This window comes from Cottoperca gobio, chromosome 22 (genome assembly GCF_900634415.1).
Source record: "Cottoperca gobio chromosome 22, fCotGob3.1, whole genome shotgun sequence".
NCBI classification, from domain to species: domain Eukaryota; kingdom Metazoa; phylum Chordata; class Actinopteri; order Perciformes; family Bovichtidae; genus Cottoperca; species Cottoperca gobio.
The window spans coordinates 19,168,581-19,183,629 of NC_041376.1; the positions used below are offsets into that span (position 1 = coordinate 19,168,581).

Here is a 15,049-nt window from a genome sequence, read left to right on the forward strand (position 1 = left end):
TATGAATTTGTTTGATTGAATCATTTCACCCTCAGAGAAGAGAATTGGTCCAGAGAAACCTCCGATTTTTTCTTTTTTACTGCTTACTTCCTATTTTGGGTGGCTGTGCGTTGCCACCGGGGCACCCGCCCTGCTTGATTCTGCAGCCTCTGCACAATCCTCCTCATGTATAATACATATGTCCTGAGGATAAAGCTCTTCATACTCACAGACAAACACACGCATTAGTGGGAGTCGAGAGAAAATAACATAGGCGCCTCAAAACTTTTACAACGACTTGTTTGAAATTAAGTGTAGTCTTTTAGCTAAATCATGAATTCTATTCATCTACATTTCTAAAAATATTTTTGGGTTTTAGAGGGAAAGAGTGGCCTGATGTTAGGAAAGGTGTGAGGAAATTGCTGATGCATGATGACTTATTGGGTGAGAATATCGCAGTCATTAAAGCACACACAGGGAGGAAAATAAGGAACCTCTAGTTTTTTTTAAACCAAAGTGCACACCAGATTAGAATATTATTAGTTGAATAAATGGCCGTTTGTCATCAGGAGATTAGATTTGAGGTGGTGTGGCCCTACTCTACCTCTTAGTTGGCTCAGTAGGCCATTATCATCTATTGGTAAAATGGCTCTCCGCAGGGAGGTTCAAAATGGCTAGGCACCGACCTCTAGTGTCAGTAGAGATTATGACAGGAAGCAAATGAGGAATTCACGTAGTTTAAAGAGCAACAAATTCTGTATAGGGAATAGTTTAAGGTCGATAAATGGGTTAAACAAAAACAGGACTTTCACCCAGGGGGCCATGGCCGAAAACGTCAACGATGATTTATTTCACGTAACATACTTAATAAACTTATTTATTTCAACCCAAACCATGATCTTTTCGTAAACCTAAGCAAGTAGTTTTGTTTAAAACTTCAACTGGTTGACAATGTGCAGGTCGGTGCCTTTGACCTGTCTGAAGCATATAATGGGAGTGATAACAACTGATAACGGCCCCTTTAATGGGTTGATAACTTTCTAAATGCAACATTTACAGCCACGGATGGGCATAGTTCTCTCTCCACTTACATTAATGTGTTGTTTATTACAGGTAAACTGAAAAAAGTTTTGAGAAACTGCAAACATTTTTTAATTCCTTTTCTCTCCACTATTATATTTTCAAAAATAAATAAATTTCTCCCAACTTCTGGAATTGAATATTCTAAATAATCCTACAAACCTTTAAGGGCATTTGACTCACACAAAAACAAACTACAGACCTTTCAAATCTGAAATGTTGTTATATAAATAAACCAAGTAAATTACAAATTATTGCTGTCAGGCACAGATGACTCATATCCCTTTCTCTAACAAGGTACACTGACTGCATAACACTTACAATGCAATGACTTGCTACAGAAAACAAGTCAGTACTGACTTTCACCAACAAACAAAAATGTATTGAATCCAGTGTCCTGGTTCCATTAATATAAAAATACAGCAAGTGTCCTTGCAAACATGACCCCGTTACAGTTGGTGAAATTTAGGAGATCAATCTTCTAATTTAGTTGTTCCCAACAGTGGGATTGGGACCCCCACAATGCGTTGCAAGATAAATTTGAGGGGTCTCGAAATGAACAGAAAATGAAAGTATGTTTATGCTACACAACGTTATGCTTAATATTTTTGAACTGTTGCCTAGTCTTAGCTTTTGTTCTTTTAAATTACTTATTTATTTCTTTAAACATCATTCTATACATACTCACAAGTCCCCGGCTGAGTGCCACTACGTTGAAGTTCACCCCGGTGGATGAGAGGGTCGCCTCCCTACACCTACGAGTTATGAGGGAGAAAACTCTGACTGTTTGGATTTTCGGCCTTCTTGGAGACCCTGAATGGAGTCCTGTATGGTGCACCAGTAGGGGACTCCGTAGTTCTGCTGGGAGACTTCAACGCACACGTGGGAAACGATGAAGACACCTGGAGAGGCGCGATTGGGAGGAACGGCCTCCCTGATCTAAACCTGAACGGTCGTTTGTTGTTGTACTTCTGTGCTAATCATGGAATGGCCATAACGAACACTATGTTCAAACATAAGGATGCTCATAAGTGTACGTTGTATCAGAGCACCCTAGGCCAAAGGTCGCTTGTTTTGGACACTCGGGTGGTGAGTTGGATCAAGGGGTGGGGGAAGACTCTGGACAGACCTGGTAAGCCCAAATGGGTAGTGCGGGTGAACTGGGAACGTCTGGAGGAAACCCCTGTCCGGGAGATCTTCAACTCACATCTCCGGCGGAGCGTCTCAGGCATCCCTGTGGAGGTTGGGGGCATTGAACCTGAGTGGGCGATGTTCAAAGCCTCCATTACTGAAGCTGCGGTGAGGAGTTGTGGTCTCAAGGTCTTAGGTGCCTCAAGGGGCGGTAACCCTCGAACACCGTGGTGGACCCGGTGGTCAGGGAAGCCGTTCGACTGAAGAAGGAGTCCTTCCGGGTTATGTTATCCGGGAGGACTCTGGAAATAGTTGCAGGGTACCGACAGGCTCAAAGGGCGGTAGCCTCTGCCGTGGCAGAAGCAAAGCAGCGGGTGTGGGAGAAGTTTGAAGAAGCTATGGAGAAGGACTTTCAATCGGCAACAAGGTGCTTCTGGAAAACCGTCCGGCACCTCAGAAGGGGGAAGCGGGGAACCATCCAAGCTGTGTACAGCATGGGTGGGACCCTGCTGACTTCGACTGAGAAGGTTATCGAGCGGTGGAAGGAGCATTTTGAGGAACTCCTGAATCCGACTAACACGCCCTCTATGGTAGAGGCAGAGCTGGAAGCTGATGGGGGACCATCGTCAATTTCCCTGTTGGAGGTCACTGACGTAGTCAAACAACTCCACAGTTACAAGGCCCCATGGGTTGATGATCCGTCCAGAAATGCTGAAGGCTTGGGTGTGGAGGGGCTGTCGTGGTTGACACGCCTCATCAACATTTCGTGGAAGTCTGGGACAGTGCCTAGGGGGTGGCAGACTGGGATGGTGGTTCCCCTATTCAAAAAGGGGGACCAGAGAGTGTGTGCCAACTACAGGGGTATCACACTCCTGGTAAAGTCTACTCCAAGATACTGGAAAGGAGGGTTCGGCCGATAGTCAAATCTCGGATTGAAGAGGAACAATGTGGATTCTTTCCTGGCCGTGGAACAACGGACCAATTCTTCACTCTCGCAAGGATCCTGGAGGGGGCCTTGGAGTACGCCCAACATGTGTTTTGTGGATCTGCAGAAGGCGCATGACCGGGTCTCCCGGGTGATACTGTGGAAGGTGCTGCGTAAGTATGGGGTGGGGGGATCACTTCTGAGGGCCATCCAATCTCTGTACTCCCAAAGAGAGAGTTGTGGCCGGATACTCGCCAGTAAGTCGGACTCGTTCTCAGTGGATGTTGGCCTCCGCCAGGGTAGCGCTTTATCACCAATCCTGTTTGTGATATTCATGGGCTGGATATCGAGGCGTAGTCGTGGAGGAGAGGGGTTGCAGTTTGGTGGCCTGAGGATCTCATCGCTGCTCTTTGAAGATGATGTGGTCCTGATGGCACCATCGGTCTGTGACCTTCAGCAGTCACTGGATCGGTTCGCAGTCAAGTGTGAAGTGGTTGGGATGAGGAGGATCAGCACCTCGAAATCTGAGGCCATGGCTCTCACCAGGAAACCGGTGGATTGCCTACTCTGGGTAGGGAATGAGTCCTTACCCTCAGTGAAGGAGTTCAAGTACCTCGGGGTCTTGTTCGCGAGTGAGGGGACAATGGAGCGAGAGATTGGCTGGAGAAACAGGGGTGGAATTGCATTCGCTTTACTGCACCTTTGTGACGAAAAGAGAGCTGAGCCAGAAAGCAAAGCTCTCAATCTACCGGGCAATCTTTGTTCCTATCCTCACCTATGGTGATGAAGGTTGGGTCAAGACCGAAAGAACAAGATGGTAGGTACAAGCGGCCAAAATGGGTTTTCTCAGACGGGTGGCTGGCATCTCCCTTAGAGATAGGGAGAGAAGCTCAGCCATCCATGAGAGACTCGGAGTAGAGCCGCTGCTCCTTTGCGTTGAAAGGAGCCAGTTTCGGACATCTAGTAAGGATGCCACCTGGGCGCCTCCCTAGGGAGGTGTTCCACGCACGTCCAGCTGGGAGGAGACGCCGGGGAAGACCCAGGACTATTATATCTCCACACTGGCCTGGGAACGCCTTGGGATCGCCCAGTTGGAGCTGGCGGATGTGGCCCGGAAAAGGTAAGTTTGGAGTTCCCTACTGGAGCTGCTGTCCCCACGACCCGACCCCGGATAAGCCGTAGACGATGGATGGATGGGTTGGGAACGGTTGTTCTAAACAGTCAGGGTTAGGGTTAGTTTAAATATAAATTTGACTGTTGGTAAACTGAACAGAATATTATGAATAATTTGCAGACTAGTGAAGAATAATCTAAATTTAGATAATGTGTTGAAGACGGCATGTTCCCACAATTGCCTGACTGAGCCACTTCACAAGAATCACTGATTAGCTCAAGCCTCAAAATGAAGAATCACGGTGAATGTGAGACAGATTAATATTAAATTATATTGGAGTAGTTTATTGTGTTTCAGTTTTGATTAGATGATGCACGTCTGCTTTAACAGAAAACTTTTAGTATTACAAAAATGAAATCATCTCTGCTCTGTATGAGCCCACAATTACCTAAAAATCTTGATATGTGAAATCACTGAACAGCCCATGTGGTCCCATCTGAGCCCAGACTAAGGATGGCAGGGACCATCTAGTGGTTATGAGGAGACACACAGCTAATGCAGCACTTGTGTAATGATGACCTTGTTCAGTGCATTGCATATTCACTAATGGAGTCAGAAGGATGTCATGTGCTATTTATCCCTCAGCTACATATTCAAACATTGCTTTAAATAGAGTTTAGCAGACACTCTGCTTTGGAACCCATTGTCTTATATAACACAAAGCTGGTTCGGACATGATTCACCCATTAAGGACCCTGGCAAAGATTAGATTGTTTTTGTCTTTGAAAAACACTGTCAGACATAAACACGGCTGATTTCTGTCTGCAGATGTCCAACACAAGCATGTCAGATTTGCATTTTTTGTATGTGTTCAATATGAGACAGTTCTGCAGGATATCACCACCTGAACTTCTTAAAAGATATCAGGTATATGATATATAATAATCCACAACATCCAGGTTTACGTACAATTACAGTTATTGTCTTGTTATTGAACATTTTTCCTTATTTGATTTTGTTCTACTTTGTTCTACTTTGTTTAACTATTGACAAAACAATTAGATTGGTACCACCATGTCAGTCCAATAGTCTAAAGATAAAGTTTCAGCCAGCAGTCACTTAGCTTAGCTTAGCATAAGCCTGAAAACAGGTAGAAACAGCTCATCTGGTTCTATTTGACAGTCAAAGAAAAAGCGGCTTACCAGCACCTCTAAAGCTCACTATGTAACCAGTATATCTTGTTTATGTATACAAAAGTTTAAAAATTGCAAGTTAATGTTATTAGTGATAACAAGACATAAGAAAGTCACTGCTCCTGGTCAAAAAGTAGTATTTCTTTGTAATAATTTAACAAAACAGCTGAAACAAGTCGAGTTTGACAGGTGATGGTTGGCCGATTTCTGTCACCTTAGAGATGGATTGATCCGATCCAATATCGGTATCGGGCTACGACACTTATCGGATAATGGACTAATGTCACAGATCTACGTACCGATCCATATAAATATGTAATTATGGTGAAGAACGTCCCATCGGCCATGTTGGGACAGCTGCAAAGCTAGTTAGCTACGTTTAGCGCTGCTCAAGAGTCTAACTCTAAGGCCCATAAACAGCACATTACTACCTTTTCTGTATTTAAAGTGACGGTCTATTAAAAAAGATTAATTAGAACACTTAACTAGCGCGTTTATAGCACAGATTGTGAACAAAAAGTATAAACTGACACGGCCTGCCATTTTTTTATCACAGTGACTGGATCTTGGACGGTGAGAGTCACTCGCGGACATGGTTAGCATCGCTACATGGCAACCATAGCAATACCCAACGCTCACCACTTCCTCTATTCAGCTTCTATCACAAACAGTGTCTGATCTCGGCTTTTATTACTTGATCAAAATGCATTTGTGAGTATAAAAACATGTGCTTTGTCTTCACAAAATATTGTAGCAAAGCAGATTTAAAGAAGCAGCTAGCTACATTGACGTTTTTAACTTGTTTGATAGAGTAGATATTTATGTCTGTTTCACTTGCACTTTTATTTAAAATATTCACTTTAAATGTTATAAAGGATTTGTCAATGTGCCATTGCACTTTCACATTCTCTTTACTTACTTTACTTTACTCATGTATACCTACTAGTAGCCTAGCTGATAATGCATTACTGTGCACTTGATTTGAAGTTTAAAGCATTAAAGGAGTTTTCATAGGAATTTCACTCCTACGCCTCTATGTGTGTGAAGCCTACTTAACCTACAGTTCAAATAAGATGCTTTGGAATACATTTATATTTAATGCAAAATTGTAATGCAATGCAAATTCTATGCAAAAAGAGCTCTGGTATCAGAACTTTATCAGTATCGGCAGATATCCAAATTCAGTCAGACAGACATGAGAGTAGCTATCGACGGTCTAATCTAACTCTCAGCAATCAAATAAAAAATCACTTTTCCCAAAATGTTGAACTATTCCTTTAAAAATCAATTCATCCTCTATTATTTAGCCTCTCCTTGATTGTTGTACCATTCCACCTGAATAAATCCAATATAACAATATCGACTGCAGTATGTTGATGTCAAGTGTGTTACACGCCCTAAATTATTTATTCACTTTCATGGTGAAAATTAAATGTGTATGTCAAATAAAAGACTGATCCAAATAGGTCAGTGCCAGTGTTGTCCTGTGACTCGGTCTATTTTGACATAAAAGAGGAACCTGCCTTCCATCCGCCACGGTAAACGCCCTGTGATGTTGAGTTGGGCAGATGGGAAACAGAGATGCATCAAATAAAAAAATAAAAACAGAGTGTGAGGCTGCGGCTGTGCAGATTATGCAGACAGTTGACTGTTTCACAACCCTCCCACGGAGAGTGTGCTGAAAGGGAGGTGCGCTTTGATCACCTCTCTGGATTAACTGACAGTGTGTATCAGTGTGTATACTGTGTGTGTGTGGGGCATTTGTGTTTGTTATTTTGTGCAGAAGAGTCTGTGCATTTGGCTCAAGCTCTCTGCAGTATCTGCATTAATCTATTAAATGCAACTTGTCATTGTTGAGGCATCCTTTGTGGATGTTTTTGGAAAAATAACCAAAATTGTCGATATATATGAATACAGGGAAGAGCACTAGTTTTTTAAATTAAATTCCCAATTAAATTGAGAACCTACCGTCGTCAGCCGAGGCTTCACTGCTGTAGCCGTCATAACCAGCAGTTATAGGGCTGTATTTCTGCCGGCTCTCCCAGCTGAAACCTCCTGCGTGTTTGGTGTTAGTGGCCGCCTTGGCTCCTCCCCGGAGGCCTTGGGAGCGACTGACCGCTTCCTGATACTGACCCATCAGTTCATCCTCGCTGTCCGATGACGAGCCCTGCAGGTCGGCATCAGTGTAGGCTTTGTCTGTTTAGGGTAAAGAAAGATGGCCTGGTTACAGTGGAACAGACCGACATGTAAAGATCAGGTAGACTGGCAGCCTCTGGCCCCAATCTGGAACTTCACAGGAAACCTGCTGAACTGCTTTGTAAAAGGTGAACAGAAAAATTATTTCAGGTGTCCAGAAAATTCCAGTGTCAGAAAAGCTCCCCAGAAACTAATTTCACCAGATTTTGTCTGAGAATGTGCCACCAAAGCTTGAAGCTGCTTGAAAAGAAGAAGGATGAGAGACATTTTAAGGGGGTCAAAAGTCTCCCAATTGATAGGTAAATCATAATATAATACATATAAGCATGACTACCTACAGTAGATGATGTTAACAGTATAAGAATGACATTTGGTGTGAGTGAGTGAAATGGATATCGAAATGTGAACTCTCAGAATATTCTTATGTTGTTCATTCAATAACAGGAATTATAGAAAATGAATACATGTTTAATGCTCTATTTCTTTTGCCTATTTGTTTTTTATTTAATCTTTTTCTATTTATCGCAATTTATTCCAGTATTGCTATTTTGTTGTGTTTTATTGCATTGTTTCCTCTCATTTAAAGCACTTTAAATTGTCTCTGTAATAAAGGTAAACTTATAAACCTTTATGTTCACATGTTTTCTTAACTGCATTATATCAAAAATATTTTCAATATTGGTGGTCGTGACATTTAGATTTGATAGAAAAATGTATACTTACTTATTGTTTTGCAGTATAAATGTACAACATGTATGTGGCAGCTGTTGCTGAGTATTGTGAACAGAGAACTGCAGATCATTCAGTCCCAGCTTTGTTAAGGTGCTGCAGTTAAAGAGACATCTGCACACTCACCCTGCCAAGCTATTTTCTGCATTTTATTTCATTTCTCAAATTATCTCTTTTTATCATTCCAGTTTTTTGTATGTGTTTGATTCACTATCAAAATTACAAGATGTCACGATTCATTTTGTCATTATGGTTCTGGGTTTCGTCACACAATGTAATCCGTTCTCAAAAAGTGCCTGATGTTTTTTTTTTGTTCTTGTCAAGTGAGTTGTTGAATGAATATGAAACGTACATGAAAAACAGGAGATGAAGAACATGCTGACGAGATTATCCTGAGATCATCAACTTTGGATAGGTGAACCATTTATTGTACGGTATCCTTTTCTCCACAAGAATGCCTTTGATATTTTTTTGACGAAACCACTCACAATGTCACAATGTCTACAAAAATAAGATATGTCTGTATTTTTCTTCCAGAGCTTACTGAGAAGGTGATTCATTGCTCTGTTAATAACATTTATGTATCAAGGAGGAAACAATATGTGTTGCCAGATACAGCCAGCAGATACAGAATGTTGCTTTGGATGACTTGTTACAACAGACGTATTTACGGTAACAACCCAACGCTGATCAAGCAGGAAGATAAAGCAGCTACCAAAGCACTCAATCCCTTCTCTTTATGGCATGGCAGCAAATTAAATTGTACATTTTGAGTCACAGATATTTTTACACAACAATTACACGACATACATAGAGAAAAATAAAAGATGTCAAAGGTAATAAATCAACATCGTGGAGAAGCAGACTGACATGTTGCACATTCTCAAATGACTAATAAATAATAATAATAATAATAATAATAATAATAATAATAATAATAATAATAATAATAATAATAATAATAATAAGCTTTATTTCTATAGCACCTTTCATACAAGACTTGCAGCCCAAAGTGCTTCACAGCAAAACATAACAATTAGTACATGAATAGACAGAATAAGGTTTTTTTGAAACACTAATGTTGCCATGGAGCTCTGTCCATGATTATGCAACAGCGTGCCTTGTTATGCAACAGAAGTATATTTATAGACATATAAGTAATATATTAATGTTGTTGAATGAATTGTAGAATATATAAGTGTTTTAGATTCTTTGTGAATCTTAAATATTCAGTGTCTCTCCGGTGATTTTCAAAGCTGTAGTTATGTAAAGTGGTGGCCTTGATTTGGACTGCTACTGAAAGGTATTTCTAATGTTTGTTCCACTCACACGTAGATACATGAGGGGGAAATTTAAAAAAGCATATGATGTACAATCAATGTATTCTTGAAGAGATTCAAGAATATTATAAGCATGTATGCCAATAAAACAGTCCTTATAACATCCTTGCTTTTACATAGGCCAACCACTGAAACACCAGTTGTAGCTTTACATTTGTTCCAGCAAGAGGCAGCAGAGCTTTAAAATGACAGAGCTGCGCTGTAACATTTCCCTTGCAGAAAATTTCCCCAAATTAACTGTATTTGTTTGTATGCTTAGGAGTATAAAGAATGAAGCGTCCATCAAAAACATTGTCAGTTTTGGCACAGAAAGGACAGTAGAGTTAACCTAACACAATTTATGAAATCTAAACATAATTGTCCCATGTTTCCGTTAAAACAGACATTGTGTAAAAAGATAAACAGGAAAAGATACCAAGAACAATCACCTCACCACTTTATACTGCCAGAGCCTCCCTTTGTTTTTAACTGAATGTTTACCAGGTGGCTTCTCAGGGTAGAGCCAACTCCCTGTGCGGGCTCCCTGGGGCCACCAACCTTTTAAACGTCTGAAGCCCGGGGGACAGATGACAAATAAACAGGCCTACATCTGTCAGCAACAGTAATCTTTTCATAGGTTGAGAAAGGCCAGTGCCAGTGGAAAATGTCCCCGTGCAGAGGTCAGGCCTCGTGCTGCAGTCGGTGGCATGGCATGGGTCCATCATTTTATGGAGTGGTATGTATTTTGGATATTACACAAACAAGGTTTTTTGTTGTATTTAAATGCATCTACTTCTGGTTCATCTTGGACATGTAGTAGTATATGATATCAGTCCTGTCCTCAGCTGTCAGATAAATAGCGAAAATATATATACGAAACCAGTCCAAACTTTACTAGTATAAAAAAATCATGTGCCTGGGGCATTAGGACATGTAGAAATGAAGGTGAAATGTGCCTTGAAACCTTGAGCACAGTCGCACAGATATGTAAATGCAGGCTCACCTTGCAGCTCGGTTTTTTTCCTGAAGTCATCAAGGCACTGAAGGCTCCCTGGATTCTCTAGTGCCAACTTGTTGTTGAGGTACCAGAACAGGAGGGTCATGAGGATAATGAAGAGTCCGATGGCTGTTAGAAACCCCAGCACCTCTGGAGAGACTGAGGAAATTCAAGTTAGAGTTGCTGCTGTCAAATATTAGCACACGACTTTCAAAAAATGTAGTAAGCCATCACAATTAAAAAATCATAAACAATCATTTTTGTATCACTACCCTTCTAAGGCACAACATGGGTAAAAAATGACTTGCATCAACCCACAAAGCCACCCCACTTTGCCTCCCCGGCACACCCCCGGAAATCAACTCATTCCATCATTCAATATTCCAATAATTCATCAAATATGCCGTTCCCGATCACCACACATCATCCCCCCCCCTTCCCCCCACTCAATCCATGGACCAAAACAGTTCCTGCACCACCACATTAGGTCCACACACATGGCCCAAAAACGCCCCATGTGCGTCAAGTGAGACAAAAATGAAAAAAGAGACACGCCACAACAACACCATCAAAAACATTAATCCCCGCAGCGATCCAAACCAAACACTACATCCAACATCTGAACTCTCCACTCGCCACCCCGCCCCACCCACACACACCACACATCACCGGCCAAATGATGCATGCTATGTGCGAGTGCGACACAGCGACAAGCAAAGATCCCAAACTTCAAATGCACCACCCGGTCCAAATCACCGCCAAAAATAACCATCCCCAACAATATCATTACCATATCATTGTCCCCTCCCCACCCCCATCACACCCGGCACTCATGGGCCACCCCCGACCCACGTGTGCTAACCCGATGCAGCAACACAAAAACCATTACAGCTCACAGATCAAGAAAGGGAAAATGAAAACAATGACCCGCAATAAAAACTTGTGTAAAGTGTAAATCATCATCACTGACGGAACAGATAATATTTTTAAAACACCAACGTTGTTTAAAAGTGTGTATGTCTCCTATATGTTTATAAAACCTGAACTCGAGCCAGAGCCTTGCTCTAATATTGCACAGCCACACTGCTTTCGCCTCCTGCCTCTGTTTTCTTCTCTGTTCTTTCTACTTATGTGATGGCCATTTTGGCTTCTCCTGAGAGGAAGTTTAGGAGCTGCCACTTTTCTTTCTTATCTTTTTTTGTAGGCAGCTCCCATGATAAAAACACTCTCAGTAAAAATAACATCAAAGAGACTAAAAAACAATGTTAAAAGTGAGAAGAAACCCGTGAGTCTCTTACACTCAGTGAAAATGTGGAAGACAGTCTCATGTAGATTACAAATGGACAATTATTTAAAACAGCAGGATTAATAACAGAGATAAAGGCATTTGAGGCGATAGCATCATGTAAAATCCTCCACTGAAGGTCGGCAGTCCGCTTCTTGAGGGGAGGTTTGCATAAAATCCTTCACTGTGGGCCCGGTCCGCTTTCTCCACCTAATCTATTGCTCCACACATTGGAGGGTCTGCTGCACAGGCCTTTTCTGTTGATGCTTTTTACACAGTTCGTATAGAAAGTTGTTTTGTCCGCTCTGTGCAGCAACAGTTTTGCAGGGCTAGTGATCTTAAGCAGGGGGCCGGTCAGTTCTCCCAGCCCTGGGCTCAGGTAGATTTCTGGAAATGGGTCTGCTGGGTCTGGAACAGTCTTTCCCTGACTGTATTTGATGAGGAGGCTCCTCTCCAGAGAGTATCTGGCTCCAGAGCTGGAGGATGCTCTGAGCCACCCGGCTAGAGGTTAGACCCAGCAGAGAGCCCAGGGCCCGGGCATAATTCAGCGCCGGCCCCAATGCATCCACCAGCTGTTGTAAGCACAGGGTCCTCAACCTGCACAGCGCCACCGTCAGGCCGGGTGTGTTGCTGCTGCTGATGTCCAGCCTGGCCCTGTGAATTAGAGGCTCCATAAACAACCAGTGCAGAGAGTCAGACTTTGGGCACCTTTTATGGTTAAAAAGGGCCCAACACTTAAAAACACCCTGATAAACCGGAGGCAGCTCACTTACCTTTAACAATTTTGAATCAGTTAAAAACAGAGCAGTATCCAGGCCCAGGTTACTCACGCGTCTGAGGATACAGCTGGCCACGTCTCTCCACACAAGATCAGCCAGACTGGTAAGATATTTCTGTAAAAACTGGAGTCTAAAAGTAGCTGTTCGGCTGGCCAGGGGGACTAGGCCCTGTCCCCCCTCCTCTCTTGATAAATACAACACTCCTTGTGGCACCCAGTGTAGACCACCCCAAAAAATATCTACCATTTTCTTCTGTATTTTTAGCTAAAAGGCCTGAGGGAGGGTCTACACAGGTCAGATGGTGCCACAAGGTTGTGGCCACAAGGTTGTTTAAAACCAAAATCCTGCCTTTAAAAGGGAGCAGCCATTTCCATTTGGAAATCCTTCCCTCAATCTTTTCAATGACGTTCTCCCAGTTCTTCTGGACTATATTTTCTTTTCCCAAAAACACATCTAGATATTTTATTACATCTTTTCTCCAGGTGAGGCTCTGGGGAAGAACTGAGAGACCACCACGCCACTCCCCGACAGCGAGGGCTTCACTTTTCTTCCAATTCACCCTCGCTGCCGATGCCGTGCTAAAATCTTCTACAATATTGGTTAAAATATGTGCTTCCTTCTGGCTTCCAATGACAACAATGACATCATCCACATTAGCTAATAAAACAATGCTGCTACTAAATCCAGGTAAAAGCAGACCCTGTAGGTTGCAACGTATTTTCCTGAGGAGAGGTTCATGGGAGAGCGCATAGAGCATTCCTGACAGAGCACAGCCCTGCCAGAGGCCAGGCTTTCATTAAAAACATCTAAAAGATAATTTGCTAAAATGTCCCAGAAGGCTTTAAAAAACTTGACTGTGAGGCCGTCGATGCCGGGAGCTTGCCGTCCCTGCATGGCCTTTAAAGCTACCTGTAAAGCTACCTCACAGCCCCTCGAGCTGTGAGTTGTTCTCCTCTGAGACCTGAGGTAATCCACCACAGAACCCTCCGAGGAATGTTTCATCTCCCTCATACTCACTGGAGTAGAGGGAGGAATAAAAACTCACAGCTCGCCTTCTGATCTGGATTGGTTCCATTATTTCTTGCCCTGTGTCTGAGAGGAGTGAGTGGATTACCCTCTTCTGTCCGTTATTTTTCTCCAGACCGAAGAAGAAGCTAGAGGGAGCATCCATCTCGATGCCGTTTCAAAAACCGGGACCGGACCAGTGCACCCTGTACTTTAACGTCTAGCAGGTTGGCTAAAGCCATTTTCTTAACTTTTAGGATTTCAATATATCCTCGATCACCTGTGGACTCACAGATTTTTTCTAGTTCCACTATATCACCCTCCAGGTCTTTCATAGATCTGGTGATGTCTTGTGTGACATTGAGGGTGTGCTGTTGACAAATTATTTTTATTTCCGTCTTACCATGGTCCCATCACTGCCTAAGACTGCTAAAATCACCCTTCCTTTGTCTAAAAACACTCCGGAAATAAATAAGGACCTACCTTTTATCAAAAGTCAAAACTGAGTTAAAATGCCAATATGGGCTTTTTGGCTTAACGTTTCTAATAAAACCATTACATAGAAGCAAGGAATGATCTGTAAAACCAGCCGGCATAATGCTGCGCATTTTTTAAATATTACAATGATGTTTAAAACAATAAATATGGTCTATCCTTGCTGAGTAAATCCTATTCTCTCTAATGTGAGATCATGTATACTGTCTGCGTGCATCCTTCTACACACATCCACCAGACCATGGGAGTGGACCAGCTGCCTCAGAGTGTTCTGGGACGCTGCGTGGTTGCGATCTAAAGATGCATTTTCTTAAAATCTCCTCCCAAGAATAAAAAATCGTGCGAGGCACAGCCATTTACAACATCATTTACTTTTTGTATAAACAGCTTCCTCTCTGCACCGATTGTTGGAGCGTACACATTTATAAAAACAGCTGTAAAAAGGTCAAACCGTGCTTTAACTAAAAGCAACCTCCCCTCGATAAAATGCTCGACCTCCAGTGAGACTGGAGTAAAAGACTTGGAGAAGAGGAAGCCCACTTCTCCACTGAGAGACTACATGTTTCAGTAGCTGAGACTTACATCCAGACAGAATCTTTTTCACCGGGGAAACAACTTTCCCGTGTCTGGACAGCTCTCTGCTGAGAAACTCATCGGTTATGAACGGAGGGACGTTAGAAATAACAACTTTGGTTGCGTGAGTGGCAGTACCTGCACAAACAAATCGTTCACCACGATACCTGTCTCGATGACGCGGTTCACCTTCTCCAGCTGGTCCAGGAAAATGACAACAGCGCCAGTGACTTAATACTGCTTTGTCCG

General features: G+C 42.6%; 1 protein-coding gene across 2 annotated transcripts in view; it reads right to left on the bottom strand.

The window, feature by feature from the left end:
• syt14a (synaptotagmin XIVa) overlaps window positions 1-15,049 on the bottom strand; it is a 51,726-nt gene that overhangs the window by 15,478 nt on the left and 21,199 nt on the right. The window contains exons 3-4 of one of the 2 annotated variants that reach the window (XM_029460991.1): window positions 10,670-10,822; window positions 7,391-7,618 (exon numbers count right to left, since the gene is read on the bottom strand). In XM_029460991.1, coding sequence (XP_029316851.1) covers window positions 7,391-7,618; window positions 10,670-10,769 — 328 coding nt within the window. In that variant the 5' untranslated portion in view covers window positions 10,770-10,822. Of the gene's footprint in view, window positions 1-7,390; window positions 7,619-10,669; window positions 11,062-15,049 lie in introns of those variants that run through there. The other variant, XM_029460990.1, reaches the window with a different exon arrangement.